The following is a 20,999-nucleotide window of genomic DNA, read 5'->3' on the forward strand; positions in this document are numbered from 1 at the left end:
GCTAACTTTAAAACGAAGAGACATAAGAATAAACCCTAATTAGATTTTTCCTCATATCCGACTATTATTTTTTTTTCTATCTACATATCATTACTCTATTTCTTCCGTCCCTCACCATTGCCCACCCGTTCCAGTGTCCTCCCCGTCGGTGAGCAACGCCCAGATAAGTCCCAAGAAGTATCCGTTGGAGGGCGGCCTGGGCGGCGGCAAATCCCGGCGCGGCGGCCTCACCATGCCAGCGCTCAGCTCCGTGCAGCGCGGCTCGCCCAACTCCCTCAGTCGCTCGGTGGGTGGCGCGGCGCAGCGGGACGAGGAGGGAGTGGAGGGAGTGAGGGAGGGGTGGCCTCCGGTGGAGGAGGAAGACGAGGAGGAAGAGGAGGAGGGGGGAGGAGGGAGAGTTAAGAATGAGAAATTTTAAGGGATGGAATTTAGTAAATGCCCTGTTTCTCCTTTGCTCTGTACTGACTCAATTTTTTTCCCAACCAAAATCTCAATTAAGTCATCTTTGTTCAGAGCCAGAAACAAAAGCTTAATAAGGAGGATTGCATTGGATTGGATTAAAATGCCTTGGCAACGCTGTTGTGGCCTGAACGCTTATCAGATCTTATCGTCAGCCTCTCACTCCCTTCCTCTCCCGCAGGTCGAGTCCACTCCCCCCACCTCGCCCCTCGCCAACCTGCCGTACGTGTGACACTTGGCCGCGCGGGCAGGGCCGGCGCGTGGCAACTTTTAGAAAAAAGGAGTCAAACAAGAATATGTGAACGAACGAACCTATGGACAGAACACCTTTCGCTCTGCGAAAGACACAGCAGTGATATGTGCATGTGGGCTGTGGTTTGATGGCCACAACACTCAAGGAAGTGAGTAAAGATAATTATGGACTCAAGGGAGACAAACATGACAGCTGATCAGGGATGAAGTCAGTGATATCTTATGATTGTGATCTTTCTTGACCTTCCCCAAGAGAAGAGTGAGGGATCACAAGGGATGCTGTCGGCCCCTGTACGGTGGGCTGAATCGTAGAGTGTGGACGAAATAATTCATGCAAGCAATAATGTTGACCCTTTCCAAACTTTTTTGAAAACTTTTTTGAAAACCAAGTGGTGGCCCAGCAACGCTTGGAAAATGATCCTGCCATTGATAATTGTTCCATGACAGTGAAGTGGCTGGTGTCGCTGCGTCCACCTGGCTGGGTTGGCATCACATAGACTACCGTTTCTTCGGACTAGCTGATATAATGAACATTTTCACAATTACCGGCAATAATCTGCCAACACGTGACAAGAGCTATGCGCCAGCAAATTGCATAATCTATCTTTTTTTTTTTTTTTGCAACTGGTCTCACGCCCCAAGAAAAGATCCGGGTTCAGATAATCGAAATAAGAGGAAACAAGTGTCAGTCTGCCTGCGAGATTCAGGCAACTGAGCTTCACCTTAATCCTATAGGCTTTGAACGCTCCGAATATCGAAAATAGGGAAGTTAATAATTTTTTTTTTTGCAGTAATGGCGAGAAAAGTACAATAATGCGACACATACAGCATGACCTACTCATCTCTTGCTTGTTTCCCTGTGTAGCGTGACTCCAGATACCCAAAATCCTTTTTACATTCACCTTCCACGCGATTTTAATCAAGTGGAGCTAATCTATGTTATTCGAGAGCGTTAGAGAAATGAACCGCTAGTAAACTTTGCATAAACAAATAATCAACCAACATATCTCCGAGTAATTCTTCAAGTGTTTGACAAATAAAATAAACAACCATAATTCGTTGTTCACATCTGGAGTGTCATCACTTTCATTCTCAAGCTGGGCACTTGGCACACAGAATCCATTCTGTGTAAGATCGAGAGAAAAGACGTTTTTTAATGTATTTGTTTAAGTCTAGTCATACCGCGCACAGGTTGTGAAGCACGAGCCTAGAGCAGCGTGCCTTTGTGGACACAGGGTAAAGGTACTGATTACACACCGTACTATCACTATTTGCATCTGTGTGTGGCCGCAACAATGTGTGTCTTACTCTCACGTCCGTCCACTGTTTTGAGCCGTCCGTCCACGAAGTCCGTCCCCGGAGTTCATCCGTCTCGGTGGCGCAGCGCCGGTGGTCCACAGTACAAACTTTTGCACAATTGGTCCGGAGGCGCGGTTTGCCCCCCACCCCCCTGAAGCGTCATTGTCGCTTCGGTCCGGAGTCCTCGTCACTCTAGTCACTGTTCACGTCACGAGGCCACGAGTTTAACAAGTTTCACGTGTCTAGTTTACGGTGCCGCGGTCACTGGGCATCCCGCGGGGTGGTGAGGGACCGCCCCGCCCTGCTCTGGCACCCTCACGTTGAGCATCCAGAACGCAACGAGACCACGCCGAGTGAAGCTTCGGAGCAAAAGCTGATGCTGCATCGTTCGTGAAAGTTTTTACGTCTGAAATTTCAACACTTGTAAACATAATTGTAGTTCTGAAAAATTCCTGTACAGCAAACTGCTTCTAGTTTTATATGGTGATGAGTGTATCATGTGATAACATCAAATTACCCTATAAATGTAAGATGGTGATTTCATTCTCCTTTAAGGCTTACAATTAGCGATTATCATTGCTTTGGCTAGTAAGGGCTCGGGGGTGGAGGTTGGAGGCAAGTTGTGTCATGGTTTTGCCTCGTCGGAGGACACTTACAGGTTCGTGCACTTATTACAAACTGGATCCATGACAACATAACTCCTGATGAGCAATAACCATGCAGCGTTGACAAAAAAAGTTGATGTACCACTTAACTACTATTACTTGCCATCCTCACTCAGGCAATGCGACCCTGTGTCCTGTAACCTTGCCTCACAAGAACATGCCTAACCAAGCTGATACGCCTGTCAGGAAGGGTCCAAGGGAGATGGGATAAAGAAAAGTGAAGAACATCCATTACAGTTTATTGGAACATAAGAATATTAAATGAGCATTACTATAACAGGTCCTGAAAATACTGAGAATTGATTAGTCGGACAGAAATAAACTTGGTGTGGGGAGAGGAAGGTGGCCAGAGGAGGAGGGGGGAGGGTGAGAGCAAGTGTAGTCAGGCGTCTCCACTTTGCTCGCCGAAGTCTCCTCCTCCTTTATCTCCTCGCTCTTTTCCTTCTCTTTCTCCTCTTCGATGGTCCCCTTAGAGCAGTGAATTGTTACCTGACGCGCCTCCACACTGATGAACGAATAATCTCCTCCTCCTCCTCCTCCTCTATCTCCTTTCCCTTTTCCTCCTCTTTCTTCTCTTCGATGGTCCCCTTAGAGCAGTGAATTGTTACCTGACGCATCTCCACACTGATGAACGAATAATTTCCTCCTCCTCCTCCTCCTCTTCTTTCTCCTTTCCCTTTTCCTCCTCTTTCTTCTCTCCGACGGTCCCCTTAGAGCAGCGCATTGTTACCTGACGCGTCTTTTTATACTGTCAGTGAACCTTTGCCGTGAGAGGATACGGTTCGTCCTCTAGCGGGAGTCTATAGAGAGGTTGTGAGGGTTGGTGCGGCTTTGCTAGGGGTCATAGGGACAAGACAGTTAATAACACTATGCCATAAATAAACCTAGAAAAATATAAGCTTAGGTCTATGAATGCTATAAGTTTGTATTTAAAGGAATATCTTGAGTGAGAATGTTCTTATATTGGTCGTACGTACAAACTTATATATATAGAAATGAGCTAGTCAGAAAGGCGATTTATGTATATTAATTGTGAATATTTCTCTCTCTAGAAGTATAAAACTATGTAGCATCTAAGGTTGAACTCTAGTATCCGTATAGAAAATCATCTTCATATTTCTTCCTCTTCACTACTAGTCGAGGGGTCCGAAGCCCAGCCCAACACTCCCCGCCCTCAGGAACACTTAGCCAGGCCGCCACGGCATCGGGAACAGCCACAGCGTCCCACACGGCCCTTTGGTCTCAGGTGTGTGATGTAAACTACTTGGGGAACGAAGGAACTCGGCCCAGGTCACAAAAGCCCCCAGTGGATTTTTTTCCCTCTCGTCGTTTGATGATTCTTAAGGCTACGAAAGATGCGTGAACTTTCGCGTTTCCATCTACAGTGTTGCAATCCCGCGTCTGTGTCTGTGTCCGAGGCCGAGGCGGTGAAGCTACACACGTGGACCACGATTAAAACCAGATAGAACACACACACACACACACACACACACACACTTGGACGAGCATTTATCGGTAATTTAGAAGACATGAGCACCAATTCACGTCGCCGAACCTCCAACGAGAGACGAGGGACAGATCGCAAGGCCCTGAAGAGTCTTTCGCTGTGTCGCCGAGCGTTGAAAAGACGGAGACAACTATCACACACACACACACACACACACACACACACACACACACACACACACACACACACACACACACATACATTCAACTTAAGGTTTAACACATATGAATATTATTTTTACAGTATAGGGAGACAGACCAAGGGCTACAAACAAATGATGAAGACAACGCCCTGGTCGTCGCCGCTCCGAGATTCATGCGACACGTCAAAAGAAAGGAACACTTAGATCGTAAAACATTTGAGAACTGTTACACGTCTTCGCTGACTACTTACGGTAAAAGGTCGACTACGTTGGCAAGAGTGTTCGCGGTGCACCTGATCCATTACCTGAACAAAACACTGATAAGTTTTCTATTTTTTTCTTTTCCCTTTCATCGCCTTTCAATTTCACTTCACTTTTGGAACTCATCATTAACTTCTTTGGCTCACTTTCTGGTTCCACTTTCCTTAGCTCTGGTTGTGTTCAGATATGCCATCCACCTATTTCAAGTACGGTTTCCTCATTAAGAGTCATAACAAGTTTCTCTTCTTTTCTAACTCTTGGAAAACTTTTCTCCGTATATTTTGGCCCAGCATCGAGAATGGTGATATTTGAACAACCATTCTCATTCTCAGAATCCAGCAACGCTCTACTTTTCATCATCACTCGTTTTATGAAATGTCCCAACACTTATTGTTTCTCATTGAAGATTTCTTTGTGTTTACTTGGCGTCAGACCTTTCACTGGCGTCGTCATGACCGATCATTTCACAGGCAGACGAGGCAGCCGCTTGAAACTGTTGTTACCTTGCCTTCATATTCGATACCTTACGAACTAGGAATACTATAATGTGTACATACTCACACACACTCTCTCTCTCTCTCTCTCTCTCTCTCTCTCTCAGCACAGGTGTGGAGGAGGAGCGATCAGGTAGGAGTGATATGAGTAGGCAGACCAGCTGATGCTCCTCCTGCTCCACTTTTCCCCGCGTCCGTGGAGTTCACGAAGTAATATTAAGACGTGTCCTCAAGCCGAGGTTTCACAGAGTAGTTGGCAGCGATATAAAACTTGTTTGTAGGACACTGTATTACCTTTTCTCTCGAGGCAAATATGACAAAGGGTAGGCGGAAGGATAGGAGAGAGTAGTCTTCAAAGATTTCAGGCGCAATATCAAATTTGTCGCTGTATTCACTTAACAGCAAAGAAGTGGGTGGAAAGAAAAGAGAGCAGGAGGAAGAAATAAGTACTAGGAGAGGAGAGTCGACTTGCAGAAGAGATATGTATTCCCTGCAGAAACTGGTGACTCCTATCCCCTCGTATCTCATTGGTCATCTCTTCCTCCTCCTCTATAACGCTCATTCTATCCTCATTCTCCTTTTCCTGCTTCTCGTCTATCTCCTCCCTGACGATGCTCACAATCTCATACGGGTAAGTGCTTCCGTCTGCCCCGTGGATGATATACTCGGGGACCTCGCTCTCGTTCAGCCCCGCACGGATGGCGATCAGTATGGTGCGGTTCATGTGTTTTGCCTCCTGGGTCGGCGGCTCCGTGGCAAAGGTGGTGTTGGTGGGTGAGGGAGTCGGCGCAGATGGCGTCGTTGGCTTGTCGGTGGTGGCTGTTGTGGTTGTCTCTTCCGTACGATCTGTGGGTGCTGGTGCGGCTGATGGGCTTGTCTCTGGGCCTGTGGTGGAGGTTGTGGTGGTAGCAGAAGTAGTTGTGGTGGTGATGGAGTCGGGTGCATAAGTATTGGTAGGAATGGTGGTGGGGGTGAGGATTAGACTCTCCGTTGTCGTCTCAAGGGCTGTTCGGTCTGGGTGTTGAGGTTCCCCAGGAGTTGAGCTTTCAGTAATAAGGCTCGCGTTGCCTACTCCGGGATGCAAGACTGTGCCCTCTTCCATGCTCTTCCTGACCTCGCTTGAAGGGGTTGTAAGGTCACTGTGACTCGTGCTGGTTGGCGGAGTGGTGGAAATGACGTCTGAGGTAGGAATCCGGAAGGTCGTCGTGGTTGTATCGTGTAGACTGTCACTCGTGGAGGTGCTGAAGGGCGAGGGGAGAGTGTCGTTACCGCTTGGCAAGAGGGGAAGGTTAACTGTAGCTTCTGTCACGGTCGTTTCTTTGCCCGGGACAGTGACTGGGCTGTCGCTAACGAGGAGGACAGTGCTATCGTCGTCCTTTTCCAGGTCACCCGCGTCGCCTTCCGTACTGACATCCTTCTGCTCTTCGTCCGTCGTTGTGTTCTGCTCATTTGTGGGAGAGGACAAAGTGAAGGTCCCATTTTCCTTATTAGCATTTTCTTCGGCTACTGGTTCGCCATCGTTCACCTCCTCTTCAGCCACCTCGTCATGTACCCGAGGGGTCGTAATGTTCATGCCTTGCCTGGAGCCTCCCTCGCCCTGCGTCACCGGGTTAGTTGTGTTTCCAGAGTCAATTGGTGAGAGTCTGTCTACTTCGAGGGGTAAGTCCTCATTGTCATATTCCTCGCTGCTGGAGAGATTGAGGCTTGTTTCTGACTGAGAGGGGGAAAGCTTTTCCTCTTCCTTCTCCTTGACCTCCCCTTCTCCGTTCACCTCCTCCTCCTCCTCCTCCTCCTCTTCTTCTAAGAACACCTCTACACTTACAGTTACATCATGAAGTGTTTTGTTTCCCTCATCCCCGACGACTTCATCTGCGTTTTCTAAGACCCGCATATCGATCTCGTTGATTCCCATGTCGGTCATGTTGGCTTCAATGATTCGTATGATGGGGTCTTCGGGGGACGCTGATGTGCTGGTGGTGGTGCTGGAGGGGGTGGTTCGTATGTCTGGCAGTCGATTGTCAATCACGTTGATAGGGTCAAGAACTGGTTGTTCGGGGGTCTCTGTGGTGGAGGATTCCTGGGTGTGTGTGTGGCTGATCTCCGTCGTTGTGGTCAGTTCTCTGCCGCCTTCATTGCCTCTTGCCTGCGTGCCAACACTGCCGCAGAATTCGCCTTCCCGTTCGCTGCATTCTGCCTCGTTCTCGTCGGAGGTCACGCCTTCTTCAGCGTCGTTAAAATCTTCCTCCGAGTCAAACCTGAACTTGCGCGTTGTAGTCGCCAGGGTCGGGGCGAGGCTGCAGGACTGAGGCAGCTCGTCTCTCCCGTTGTGGCAGTCCCGAACACCGTCACACACGTACTCCCGCTCTATGCACGACCGGGCGTCACACCGGAACTCCGCCTCTGTACAGTTGACTCTCTTTGGGGGTGGTCTGCTTTCACAAGTAGTGCTTTCGCTCGTGGCATTAGTGAGCACTGCAGAGTCTCTAAACGCTGTAAAGGCAGAGCAGAAGGCAGAATCTTCGTCCTCGCCGGCAGGGCAGTCGGGTACGCCGTCACAGAGCCACTGGTGGGGCACACAGCGGCTACCGCCTAGGCACTGCAGTTCACCGGCCCCGCACGTCACCGAGCCGCACAGCACAGCCGACTCGTCCCAGCTAGTGACGTTAGAGGCAAAGTAAAATATTCATACTTTAGCAATAAGCTTTTTCATCATCAAAATAAAACGATGATATGACTTAGGACCTTATGGATATCACCTTAAATTTAAATCACTGAGACTTTTGAGTTGGTAATAAAAGCTTTTTATAAAAAAAAATCATATAAAAACTTCTATATCTGAATATGGACGATAATTTTGACGACTCACCCGTCCTTGCAGTGGGCCACGCCGTCACACGTGGCGTTCTGGGGGAGGCACTCGCCGCCCCACGGGCAGCGCAGGTCCCCTTGGTCACACGGGGGGCAGCCATACTCGTCCTTACCCTCTGTGGGAAGGCCGGTGATTAGCATTAATACCCAACCTGATTCTCGTCGATACACTCAACTTATTCACATGAGTTAATACTATAATGTAGTCAACATCTAAGCTGACAGACGCCCACACATTGGCATGGTTCAATAAGGCAGTGAGTTGTTCTATTTTATCTAAACCCTGTTCTCAATTATTGTTACAGCTTTTAGTGTTGCTGGGCCTGTAGCGGCGGAGGGCTTTCATGGTGGATGAATGTCTCACCTTTACAGTCGACGCGGCCGTCACAGCGCCACGCCCACGGGATGCACACGTCGTCCCAGCAGCGGAAGCCGTCACAGGGGGTCGCGTCGCACCCAACTTCGTCAGCACCGTCTGTGTTGAAGGTAACCACATGTTACTCCTTAAGCACCCTCCTGTGTACTCAGCGACAATCTTGAAGAATATTAAGCAAACAACCTTTTTTATGTCATATTCCCTAAAGAGCAGAGTTCCCCTTGAAGAGCACAATCAGTCACAGTGCTTGTCCTGTGTTTCAGCAGGTGCGTTTCCCTTTACTCCTCCCGGAGAATCAGGCTCACCGGGACAGTCTGCAGCGTCGTCACAGATCCAGTACGGGGAGACGCACCGCTCGGAGCCCGGGCATCGCACCTGCAGCCCTGAGTAACACTCCGACACTCCGTCCGTCGTAAGGCCCCCGCCGGCTGGAAGGATGAACTTTCAGTCACGGGACAAAAATTGCTTTGGTGTAAATGCGACGAGGCAATGACAATGGCCACTAAGTCAAGTTGTCAAAGCTTCACAAATTTAATAAGCAATAGAAGTAAGGCTTCCTTTTCACTCTTATTACTAGATGTCTTTATTAGTACGCGGGACTTGTGTCCCACTGAAAACCTTTAGTGTTTATATGTGTGTGTGGGGGGGGGGAGGAATCGTGCGTTGGCGTATGCATGTATGTATGTGTGTGTGTGTGTGTGTGTGTGTGTGTGTCACTCACCCACGTGCAGTGCCCCCGCATCCAGGGTGAAGGTGAGGGAGGTGCCCTGTTCCTCCTCGGGCATCACCGCGTCCAGGGTCGCCTTGTACACGGAGTCGAGCGTCAGCCCGCCGACGGCCGCCTCACAGCCCTGGGCGAGGCATTGATGAGCGAGGGGACGAAGGAGAGAGCAGGTGAAAAGGAGTGGTGGTTGGAGACATAATGTAAAGTTGGCCATTACAATGAAAGGTTTCAGGTATGTACCGTACTACATTCTGCTATAAGATGAATATTGTTCATTTATTTAAAAAAAAAACCGTCAGAGTACTAAACTTATTGAAGAATGTAGGTATGAAATTTCCATGCAAAAATACTGATACAGGAGTCATTTTAGCCCTCGCAAAGTCATGAAATGTGACTCTTATTCAAGATATTGAGGTTGTATTATGAGAAAGCTAATGACCTCCACTGACGACCTTACTATAAAATATAATCGCACCAGCACAGTGCCGGGTAGGGCTTGGCGCCGGGAGCAGGTCCAATCAAGGCCACAACAACACGGCCGGAAAGGAAAACCGAGATTTAAATTTCCCAGGTGACAGGTAAAACAGGAACCTCACTACCGCCCAAACTTGAGAGAGAGAGAGAGAGAGAGAGAGAGAGAGAGAGAGAGAGAGAGAGAGAGAGAGAGAGAGAGAGAGAGAGAGAGAGAGAGAGAGAGAGAGAGAGAGAGAGAGAGAGAGAGAGAGAGAGAGAATGTGTATGTGTGTGTGTGTATGTGTGTGTGTGTGTGCGTGTGTGTGTGTGTGTGTGTGTGTGTGTTTACCTGGCCGTGCGTGGCCGCGTCAGTGACCACCTCGGCTACGAGCTGCTTGGGGTCCCACACACGCAGGCGGTACCCGGCCGGCCTCACCACCTCGCCGGCCGCGTGGCCTGCGGGGGAAGGGAAGGGATTGATCTCAAAGGAGGGCTTACAGGCGTGAGGGAGCACACATGAGCATTATAGAAGTAGCAAAAGAGAAAGAGGGGTAAGGAAGGACTGCACAGGATGATGATATATGGGATAGAGACATAGATGAAGGAAAGTAACATTCATGAAGATTTGAGAACAGGAAGTTATTACAATAGTCAGGGTAAGTGTAGTGCCAGAAGAAAAATACTAAGACTATGTTATAAAGAACGTTTCTTTTGAAAAACAACTAGAAAAATAGGATAAATACTAAAAAAGGAATAACGAAGTTTATATCATTTTATCTCCTTGAAAAACCTGATGCCCCTGTGGATGATAAAAAGAAAAAGACTGAGGCATGTAACAGATACTTCCTCTGACTAAGTCCTGACACACAGGGAAAAATATATATCAAGAAGGCGATGGGGAGTATTCTTCATTTTCTCCTGGGAGCCTAGGCCTGGACGCCTAACCACGTTTGTGGAGGGGAAAAAAAAAGTAGATTACATGAAACCTTCCCATTCAGAAGCCACCAGACAAAAGAAAAGAAAATACAGCACGAAAAAGAGAGTACGGTGTATACTGTTCTCTCCCCCTTGAAGGCAGCAAGGCCCGCTGCGTTTACTCTTGGGAAAAAGTCAAACGAGAGAAATACCTTCCTCCTAAGGAAGCCATTAGACAAAGGGGGAGAGAAACATACCAAGAAAAAGATGAGGGATTGTTTGGCTGACCTGTACGGCCTATTTCAGAGACTGAATTCTCACTTTTGAGGAAAACATGGAGTTTTCACGCGGAAGAAGTTGTTTCGACGGCAACGCTTTCGTAGCTGTTTTCAGGAGAAAAGAAGTAGTATATCCGCGTGAAAATCATAATATTTCAACTAGAAATATATTCGCATTGTCTCTGAAAGTCAAGTCAACCTATACCAATCCACGCGCGTGAGGCGTCGAGGCCCTCGCTGCCTCACCTCAGGGGTGACATAAGTGGATGACATGAAACCTTCTCACTGTGAAGGATTGAAAGAGTGGAAAAAACACTAGCAATAAGAGAACACATCGCAGGACGCTCCAGCCCGTCGAGGCCGCGGCCCCGGCGACTCACCTCTGAGGAAGGGCGTGGGCGACCAGCGGAGCGTGGCGGAGACAGTGATGTCCTGCAGGTCGCCGGTGCTGCTGCGGGGCCGGACGGGGTGAGCACGCTGCCCTAGACCCAGACCTGCGGGGGGAGGGGCCACACCACCACCATCACCACCACGATAAACACCAACACTATCAATTACCACCATCATTAGTACCAACCACGATCATCACTTTCATCCTCATTTACCTCCCCCGGCATCATCACAATCATTATTCATCATCACCATGATGGTCATCAATAACGCTTCCAATCACTATCACCATCCCCCTATAGCATCACCCCCAATAATCAACACACAAGTATCATCACCATCACTAACTCAATCACTATCGTCAATCAACTTCACTGCCACAAATGCCATCATCATGACCTCCACAGACAAGTGCTAAAAACAAAAGGTTAACAAGAATTTCTCAGCGACAGCAAAATTAAAAGACGAAAAGAAAGGTACAATAATTTCCTGGAAGGGTCTAAAATGGGAGTCTTCATTTCTGTAGGACGGGGAATAAAAATATCTCGCATCCTGTAGGGACTTCCTCTCCCAGTGAATTAACGTGTTCCCTCCTCCTCCTCCTCCTCCTCCTCCTCCTCTCCCTCCTATTCATTTCATTCCTCATCCTTCTCCTGCTCTTGGTTTTATTCTTGTTTTTTCTCGTTCTTCTTCAGTTTCTACTTGTTGTTCCTCCTCCTCCTCCTTTTTCTCCTCCTCCTCCTCCTCCTCTTCCTGCACTTAGTTTTGTTGTTTTATCTCTCGCTTTTGCTCTTCTCGTTCTTCATTTTCTATTTGCTTCTCTTCCTTTTCCTCCTCCTTTTCTTTCTCTTCTTACTCCACTTTCTCATCCTCCTTCTCCCCTTCTTACTATTCTATATATAAAATGAACACAGTGACACAAAAGCTCTTTCAGAAATGTTTTAATGCCTCCTTTCAAGTCCTTCCCTCCTCTTCGTCCTTTACCTCACTCTCTTCAACATTTTCCTGACTGCGGTGGCTTCGACGAACTTCTGCGTACCTGTGTGTAAGGTCGGCGAGGTGACGGTGAAGTTGAGCAGCGTGTAGGGCCAGTGGTGGGGGCCGACCAGAGCCACCAGTTGACCGTCATAGCTCACGTTGCTCCGGAGACCCTCAAACTGTAGAATAAGTGCAAAGAGGAAAAAGATGTGAGTTGGGGTGAAGGCAGAGAGGTGAGTGGATGGGTGGGTAGATTGAGACATTGGAGAAAAGAGGTAGGAAAGAATGAAGAGACGGTTAGAGAAGTGAGTATATGGAGACAAAGGTTATTAGAGAGAGGGGATGAGGGGAAAAATGGATTAGAGGAAAAGCGAGAAGGAGAGGAAAGAAATGAGTTGGGTAGAAGGGTGGGTGGGTTAAGATATCGTAGGAGAGAGGAAGAAAAGAATGTAGGAATGAGGAAGGAAAGAATGGAAAGACAGTTGGAGAGGTGAGGAGTGCAGGGAGACAAAAGGTTAGTAGAGAAAGGGGATACGGGGAAAAATGGGTTGTAGGAGGAGTGAAAAGGAGAGAGAGGTGGGTGTAAGGGTGGGTGGGTTAAGATATCGGAGGAGAGAGGAAGAAAAGAATGTAGGAATGAGGAAGGAAAGAATGGAAAGACAGTTGCAGAAGTGAGGAGTGCAGGGAGACTAAAGGTTAGTAGAGAAAGGGGATACGGGGAAAAAATGGGTTGTAGGAGGTGTGAAAAGGAGAGAGAGGTGGGTGTAAGGGTGGGTGGGTTAAGATATCGTAGGAGAGAGGAAGAAAAGAATGTAGGAATGAGAAAGGAAAGAATGGAAAGATAGTTGGAGAAGTGAGGAGTGCAGGGAGACAAAAGGTTAGTAGAGAAAGGGGATACGGGGAAAAATGGGTTGTAGGAGGAGTGAAAAGGAGAGAGAGGTGGGTGTAAGGGTGGGTGGGTTAAGATATCGGAGGAGAGAGGAAGAAAAGAATGTAGGAATGAGGAAGGAAATAATGGAAAGATAGTTGGAGAAGTGAGGAGTGCAGGGAGACAAAAGGTTAGTAGAGAAAGGGGATAAAGGAGAAAATGGGTTGGAAAAAAAAGTGTGTAGAGGAAAAAGATAAAATAAATAAATAATAAACAATAAACACAGAAGCTCACCGATTCGTCACTAACCGTGGGAGAATGGGGAGGGAGAGGGAAGAAACAGGCATAATGAAACTTGAAAAACGTGTGCGAGGAGGAAGAGGAAGAGGAGGAGGAGGAGGAGGAGGAGGAGGAGGAGGAGGAGGAAGAAACAACTGAAACAGATAAAACAAAACTTGCCCCCACAACTCCCAAACCAGGAAATTAGAAAAACAGAGAAAAAGTCCCATAAACGTCACTACACATTACGAGTGCCCAGTCAGATACAGAAGGCATTAGACAGATTAAATGGCCTTGCTTTATCCCCTACCAGTGCCCATTGAGGGTGAAATAAGAGTGCCAGGAGGGAGAGGCAATAAAGTAGAAATTCCCTGATGTGGCGGGTAAGAACTCAACCTTTTGCCTGATTTCTTTTCAAACGTTGTATTAGTATTCATTGACAGTTATGTGGCTGATTTGTCTTTTTTTTATCCCGTTCTCAAGGCGTGGATAGTTGGTTTGGATGATTTTTTTATATACTTTTTTTTTTATAAATGAGTTTGTATTAAGACACCTCTCCATCCGAAACTGACCTCTCTCTTCAGCCACTCATTTTTCTTTTCTTCATAGGAGCAGTGACTAGCGGGCTCTTTTTGTTTATTTAGTTTTGCCCTGAGCAGCTGCCTTTATGGTAAAAAAAAAAAAAGTCGACACGCCTTTGCTGTCCTGTATCTCTTACTCGTAGATTAGAGTAGATGGTAGCAACAACAAACAGCCTAGTTAGGGCCAAGAGGTCTGTTGCTGTTTGCTTTTCCTTTGTACTCCTTTCCTTTGTACCTCTGACTAACTCCATCCGCAAAACAGAAGAACATGAAACTAACCACATAACTGTTAACACATACTGATATGACGCTTAAGAAAATCACTCTCTAGATATATGGATAGAAAGATCGACAGACAGACAGACAGTAAGACAAACACAGAGAAAGAGAGAAAGAAAGTGTACAATCCCGTAGCATTAGGTCCGAGAGGGATGAGACGGGACAATAGTGGTGGAGGGTGGAAAGGAGGGTGGAGCTGGGGGCGGTGGTGGACGGGACGGGACAATAGGGGGTGGTGGAAAGGAGGAAGAGGGGGGGGGGGGGGGGAGTACAGGTGCTGACTCAACAGGTATAAGCGAAAACGTAACGTAGCTAATGCACGAGCGTCATCATTCCATTACGTTTATTGGACTGAAGAAAATGGGAAATGGATGCTCCCTCGCTAAGCCGTCACGGGGAAAGGAAAAAAAAGATAGAAATAAAATGGAGCCCAGCGAACCCCATTACTGTAAGGGGGATGTGAGGTTTACGAGGAGGTGATGCCATTTCGATAAGTGGTGGGCTGGGTTTGAGAGGGTGAGAGGAAGGGGGAGGGGGAGTATGTGAGGGAGAGCAAGGAAAGGTGGGAGAGATGATATGGATGAGGGAGAGGATGGAAAGAGGATGTAGATGTGAGGGAGAGGAGGGAAAAGAGGAAGATAGGATGTGGATGCCAGTGAGAGGAGGAAGAGGAGGGAGAGAGGGTATAGATGTGAGGGAGAGGAGAAAGGAAAGGTGGCAGAGAGGATATGGATGAGGGAGAGGATGGAGAGAGGATGTAGATGAAAGGGAGAGGAGGGGAAAGAGGAAGATAGGCTGTGGATGCCGGTGAGAGGAGGGAGAGGAGGGAGAGAGGGTATAAATGTGAAGGAGAGGAGGAAGAGGAGGTCCAAAGAGTGTGGATAGGGTGTGAATGGGAGGGATGGGAGGGTGAGGAGGGAAAGGTGGGTGTGACTCCGAGGGTGGGAATACGATATCCATCAACCCATTCTTTCGCTCCATTCACTATACCACACCACCTAAACCTCTCTAGACACACAGTACTTTAAACTTACGCAACCTGACCCTGACCGTTCTAGACACACAGTACTTTAAACTCACGTAACCTGACCCTGACCTCTCTAGACATACAGTACTTTAAACTCACGTAACCTGACCCTGACCTCTCTAGACATACAGTACTTTAAACTCACGTAACCTGACCCTGACCTCTCTAGACACACAATACTTTAAACTCACGTAACCTGACCCTGACCTCTCTAGACACACAATACTTTAAACTCACGTAACCTGACCCTGACCTCTAGACACACACTACTTTTTACTCACGTCACCTGACCCAGACCCCTCTAGACACACAATACTTTAAACTCACGTAACCTGACCCTGACCTATCTAGACACACAATACTTTAAACTCACGTAACCTGACCCTGACCTCTCTAGACACACAATACTTTAAACTCACGTAACCTGACCCTGACCTCTCTAGACACACAATACTTTAAACTCACGTAACCTGACCCTGACCTCTCTAGACACACAATACTTTAAACTCACGTAACCTGACCCTGACCTTTCTAGACACACAGTACTTTAAACTCACGTAACCTGACCCTGACCTTTCTAGACAATGCTTTAAACTTACGTAACCTGACCCTCACCTCTCTAGACACACAATACTTTAAACTCACGTAACCTGACCCTGACCTTTCTAGACAATGCTTTAAACTCACGTAACCTGACCCTGACCTTTCTAGACACACAATACTTTAAACTCACGTAACCTGACCCTGACCTCTCTAGACACACAATACTTTAAACTCACGTAACCTGACCCTGACCTCTCTAGACACACAATACTTTAAACTCACGTAACCTGACCCTGACCTTTCTAGACACAATGCTTTAAACTCACGTAACCTGACCCTGACCTCTCTAGACACACAATACTTTAAACTCACGTAACCTGACCCTGACCTCTCTAGACACACAATACTTTAAACTCACGTAACCTGACCCTGACCTCTCTAGACACACAATACTTTAAACTCACGTAACCTGACCCTGACCTCTCTAGACACACAATACTTTAAACTCACGTAACCTGCCCCTAACCTCTTTAGACACACAATACTTAAAAGTCACGTAACCTTCCCAGAGCACTTTACTGTATTTACCTCATTATATCTATTCATGTCTAAACCAAACATACACAGACATTTCAAAGCACCATTACAACACACATCACTTATCCAACATGCAATTAGCGGGCTTTTTTTTCATTATTATTTTTTTTTTTACGCCCTTGGATTGTCTCCTTTGCTGTTAAAAAAAAAAAAAAAGGTTTCTCGTCTTACCTGAGTTTCCGTGACCCACCTGGTGACGTAGGGTGTCGGCGTTGTACATGGTGGTGGTGGCGAAGGGGCGCGGCTCCTGGGGGTGGGTAAGGGCGAGTCTGTAGGCGGTGACGACCCCGTTGATGGACAGGGAGAAGCGCGCCGGCCACTGCAGCGACAAGGAGGCGCCTGAGGACAGAGAAGATGAATGGCGGTGAGTGTGTGAGCTTGTGGAATGGTAAATAGTGTATCGACAGACGGGAGTAAAATGCATGACAGGCAAAGAAAAGAAGTAGGCACAGAAGAGAAAGAAATATATTGTAGAAAGAAGAAGAATGGCAGTGAGTGTGTGAGCTTGTGGAATGGTAGTGAATCGACGGGCGGGAGTAATTTGCATGACAGGTAAAGAAAAGAAGTAGAAACAGAAGGGAAGGAAATATATTGTAGAAAGAAGAAGAATGGCAGTGAGTGTGTGAGCTTGTGTAATGGTAAATAGTGTATCGACAGACGGGAGTAAAATGCATGACAGGTAAAGAAAAGAAGTAAAAACAGATGGGAAAGAAATATATTGTAGAAATGTTACTAACGAAAGACGAGAGTAAAGAAAAGAAAACAGAAACAACATCAGAAAGGTGTAGGTGAAGAAATGAAAGGTAGCAATCTAAATGTGATGATAGAGAAAAAAAGTAGTGTATGACAGGTATAAAAAAAAAAAAAACAGAAGTAACAGCAGAATGGTTTGAGTGAAGAAATAATCAAATGAGAACGATGTATATATGAGTGTGAAAAGGTAAATAAATATGTAGAATGTGATGATAGAGAAAAAAGTAAAGCAAACAGATATAACAACAGAATGGTTTGAATGAAGAAATAAGCAAATGAGAACGCTGTGAAAAAGAATGTGGAAAGTTAAATCTAAAGCATACAAAAAAATAAACAGAAATAATAGCAGAATGGTCTACGTGAAGAAATGACCACTGGATAACAATTAATATATGTGAGTAGAAAGGTTTATCTAAATGTAGAATGAAGAAGAAAAGGTAGAAATGAGAATACAGAGGAGAGAATGAGAACGAGAGAATGACCAAGAAAAAAATAATAAGTATACAACGGATACCAGAAAGGATCGGCAGTGGGCGTGACTCAGGTGTGCACAGTGAAGCCAGGTGTCAGGTAAGGTGCCACGTGTGCGCAGTTGTATAAAAAAAGGAAGGAGTACATTTGGAGGAGAGCGTGCAACGATAAGGAAATAGGCAATCAGAAAATGGTGTAGGTGAATCAATGATAAGAAAATATGTAAAGAAAACAAATAAATATCACGAACACGCCCCATATGAGTGAACAAGAAGAACAAGATATAGACGGAGGAGAGGATGAGGAAGAAAAGAGATGCGGATAAAAAAAAATGAAGAAAAGAAAGGGGAGAGGGAGGAGAAACTGCTTTTTTTTTCACGGAAGAACTTGGTGGCACTTAGCTGAGAATAGGAGGAGGAGGAGGAAGAGGAGGAAGAAGAAGAGCAGGAGGAGGAAGATAAATATTTTGCATGCTGGGTTGGCATAGTGCATCGTGCGTGTCTTTCCGGTGGTAGAATGAGGGAGGGAAGCAAGGAGGAAGGAAGGTAAGGAGGAAGGGAGGGAGGGAAGGAGTTAACCAAGCATCCAAGAGGGAGGGAGGGAGAGAGGGAGAGTAAGTGGAGGAAGCAGGAAGAACCACGTGAATAAGTAAGTACGTTTTTTTTTGTTTTTTTTGCGGAAACCAAGGAAAGTGGAGGCAGAGTGCTCGGCGGAGGGACGGTATAGTAATAAGAGTCCCGCGTTCGAAACCAGGTAACGGCTGAGTCCTTTCCACCGCCGTCCAGTGACCGATAATGACCTATACGTTACCTATGAACCCTGACTTCGACTGAGACAAGGGGAGGACAGGAGGCTTTTTTGCATTTTATTTTTTTGTTTGTTTGTTTGCCCTTGAGTTACCACCTTTACTGTAAAAACAAATACGAACGCTAAACCACAGACGGGGGCCGATCATCAGTTATTTTTCAGGCAAACAGACAAACAGACAGACAGATAAACACACACACACACACACACACACACACACACACACACACACACACACACACACACGCACAATATAAGCAATCAAGAGAGACAAAGAGCGAGGCAACGAGCGCTGGGTGACACATGAGGAACAGATTGGCTGGGACGGAGGTGACCGGACGAAGAGGAGGAGGAGGAGGAGAAGTGGGAGGGGGGAGGAGGGAAGACAAAGGTGAGGAGGCTATAGAGGACAAGAAAAATAAAAGCTAGGAGGTGAACGGACTTGTGAGCTGATGCAGAAGGAAAGGACGAGGAAAGGGAAGAGGGGTGAGGACAAATGACAAATGAGGAACTAAGACAGAAGAGGAAATGAGAAGGAAAAAGACGATGCAAGTGTGGAAACTATAATAAACTAAGGAGGAACGAGAACGGGAGAAAAATAGAGAAAGTAAAGGAAGTGGCCAAGGATAAGTCGGACAGAAATGGAAAGAGTAAATGTCAACACTAGATAATATAAAGGAAGAGAAAGAAAGACCAAATAAAGAGAAAAGAAAAGGAATAAGGAGCAGAGGAGTGTAGGAGAATGAAGGTAGAGAGAAATGGGTAACGATCAATAATAAAAAGATAAAAAAATGAAAAAAATAAAGAGAAAAGATGAAGAATAGGTGCAAAAATGAAGGAGAATGAAGGAAGGGAGAGAGGAAAAGGGAACAATCAATAAAATAAAGTGATAAAAGACGAAAATAAATAAAAAAAATAAAAAAAAGGAGCAAGAGTGAAGTAGAAGGAAGAAAGAAAGAGGAGAATAGGCAACAATCAATAATAATATAAAGAAAGGGGAAAAAAGGAGAAAATAAAGGGAAAAGAAGAGGAGAAATAAGGACCAGAAATGAAAAAGGAAAGAAGGAATGGAGGGAGAAGGAGGGGGAAGAGAAGCGAATGTGAAGGAGCTGAGCAGTGAAGGAGGGGAGAAAGAGGGAGACAGAGGGGAGGGAAAAGGGGGGGAGGGGAGGGAGGGAAATGAGGAAAGAGAGTGGCAGCTGGAGAGACGTTCCATAGCTCAGTCTGGATCTGGAAAGGCTGAGTCCTGACCTTGATTCGACATTGCTTCTGAGGAGGAGGAGGAGGAGGAGGAGGAAGAGAGAAGGGAGGGAAGGAAGGCACGAGGAAAGGAGAAAAGACATAAGAAAAAACAGTATGGAAGCGTAAAATTAACTAAGAAGAGAAGGAGAGAAGGAAGAGAAGGAAGGAATGAGGAAGAAAAGGAGAAAAGCTATGAGAAAAAAAAAACAGTATGGGAGCGTAAAATTAACTATGAAAATGAGGAAGGAAGGAAGAGAAGGAGGGAATGAGGAAGAAAAGGAGGAAAGATAAGAAAAAGCAACATGGGAGCGTAAAATTAACAAAGAAGAGGAGGAGGGAAAGAAGGGAAGAAGGGAATGAGGAAGAAAAGGAGGAGAGATAAGAAAAAAAACAATATAGGAGCGTAAAATTAACTAAGAAAAGGAGGAAGGAAGGAAGGGAAGAAGGAAATGAGGAAGAAAAGGAAGAGAGATAAGAAAACACAATGTGGGGACGTAAAATTAACCAAACAGAGGAGGAGGGAAGGAGGGGAAGGAGGGAAAGAGGATGAAACATGAAAAAAGATATAAGGAAAAAAGTATAGGGGCGCAATATGAACTAAGAAGAGGAGGAGGGAAGGAAGGGAAGGAGGGAATGAAGGAAGAAAAGGAGGAAAGATAAGAACAAAAATAATATAGGAGCGTAAAATTAACCAAGAAGAGGAGGAGGGAAGGAAGGAAAGGAGGGAATGAGGAAGAAACACGAGGAAAGATGTAAGGAAAAAAATAAAGGGATGTAAAATGAACTAAGAAGAAGAGAAGGGAAGGATGGGAAGGAGGGAATGAAAAGGAAAGAGACGAAAGATGTTAGTGAAATAAACAATATGAGGCGAAAATTAAACTAAGAGGATAACAAAAACGAAGACCCGATAAGAGAGAGTCCAAGAAAGCAGGTGGAAGGAAGGGAAGATAACAGAAATTGAGGAGGGGGTAAAGATAAATGGTAAGAGGGAAGAGAGAGAGAGAGAGAATGGGAAAGAAAGACAAAGAAAGAAAGAAGGAATAGAGAAAGAGATGCCAAGAGAGAGGGAGGAAGCGAAAAATGATACGTACTAAAAGAAAATAAATGAAGGGAAGAGGGCAAGGAGACAAAAAAAGGGGGAATTTAGGAAGGAAAAAAGGTCAATAAAGGAAAATGGGAAGGAAAGCCATAAAAAAGATGATTCAAAAAAGAAATGAGGGAATAAATATAAAAAAAAGGGGCGGATGAAGGGAATGACGGGGTAGCAAAAGATGGAGAAAGTAAAAACGAAGCAATTAGGAGAAAGGAAGAGAGAATGGTATAACGTGAATTAATGAAAAATGCTGAAACTTGGAACAAAGGAGAGGGAGATAACAAGAGAGAGAGAGAGAGAGAGAGAGAGAGAGAGAGAGAGAGAGAGAGAGAGAGAGAGAGAATGCAAGAAAGTTACAAAAGAATACGAGATAAAAGGGTGCGAGGAGGGAGAGGCTA

The 20,999-nt window shown here is 46.1% G+C and overlaps 2 protein-coding genes and 1 long non-coding RNA gene across 11 annotated transcripts in view; 1 reads left to right on the forward strand and 2 right to left on the reverse strand.

Moving 5' to 3' along the window:
- Positions 1-2,518, forward strand: part of LOC126996547 (cyclin-dependent kinase-like 2) — a 49,267-nt gene extending 46,749 nt beyond the window's left edge. For 2 of the 3 annotated variants that reach the window (XM_050857105.1, XM_050857104.1), the window contains one exon: positions 135-2,518. In XM_050857105.1, coding sequence (XP_050713062.1) covers positions 135-418 — 284 coding nt within the window. In that variant the 3' untranslated portion in view covers positions 419-2,518. The remainder of the gene's footprint in view (positions 1-134) is intronic. The other variant, XM_050857106.1, reaches the window with a different exon arrangement.
- Positions 2,519-2,898: 380 nt separating this feature from the next.
- Positions 2,899-20,999, reverse strand: part of LOC126996551 (serine-rich adhesin for platelets-like) — a 95,818-nt gene continuing 77,717 nt past the window's right edge. The window contains exons 3-12 of one of the 4 annotated variants that reach the window (XR_007751252.1): positions 16,426-16,574; positions 12,123-12,240; positions 11,074-11,187; positions 9,850-9,956; positions 9,045-9,174; positions 8,629-8,751; positions 8,312-8,422; positions 7,946-8,063; positions 3,406-7,733; positions 2,899-3,164 (exon numbers count right to left, since the gene is read on the reverse strand). Coding sequence is in view for 1 of the 4 variants with exons in the window: in XM_050857110.1 (XP_050713067.1) it covers positions 5,471-7,733; positions 7,946-8,063; positions 8,312-8,422; positions 8,629-8,751; positions 9,045-9,174; positions 9,850-9,956; positions 11,074-11,187; positions 12,123-12,240; positions 16,426-16,574 (3,233 nt within the window). In the remaining 3 variants the exon portion in view is untranslated. Of the gene's footprint in view, positions 7,734-7,945; positions 8,064-8,311; positions 8,423-8,628; positions 8,752-9,044; positions 9,175-9,849; positions 9,957-11,073; positions 11,188-12,122; positions 12,241-16,425; positions 16,575-20,999 lie in introns of all 4 variants that reach the window. The other 3 variants (XR_007751250.1, XR_007751251.1, XM_050857110.1) reach the window with 3 other exon arrangements.
- On the reverse strand, positions 14,333-16,374 carry LOC126996552 (uncharacterized). 4 transcript variants are annotated; one of them, XR_007751253.1, is made up of 5 exons: positions 15,970-16,374; positions 15,834-15,925; positions 15,474-15,611; positions 15,257-15,337; positions 14,333-15,072 (listed from the first exon to the last, which is right to left on the reverse strand). It is a non-coding gene; the product is annotated as an uncharacterized LOC126996552 (long non-coding RNA). The 4 variants fall into 4 exon arrangements; XR_007751254.1 differs by having other exon boundaries at positions 15,211-15,337; XR_007751256.1 differs by lacking the exon at positions 15,834-15,925.

Source organism: Eriocheir sinensis, chromosome 10 (genome assembly GCF_024679095.1).
Source record: "Eriocheir sinensis breed Jianghai 21 chromosome 10, ASM2467909v1, whole genome shotgun sequence".
NCBI lineage: Eukaryota > Metazoa > Arthropoda > Malacostraca > Decapoda > Varunidae > Eriocheir > Eriocheir sinensis.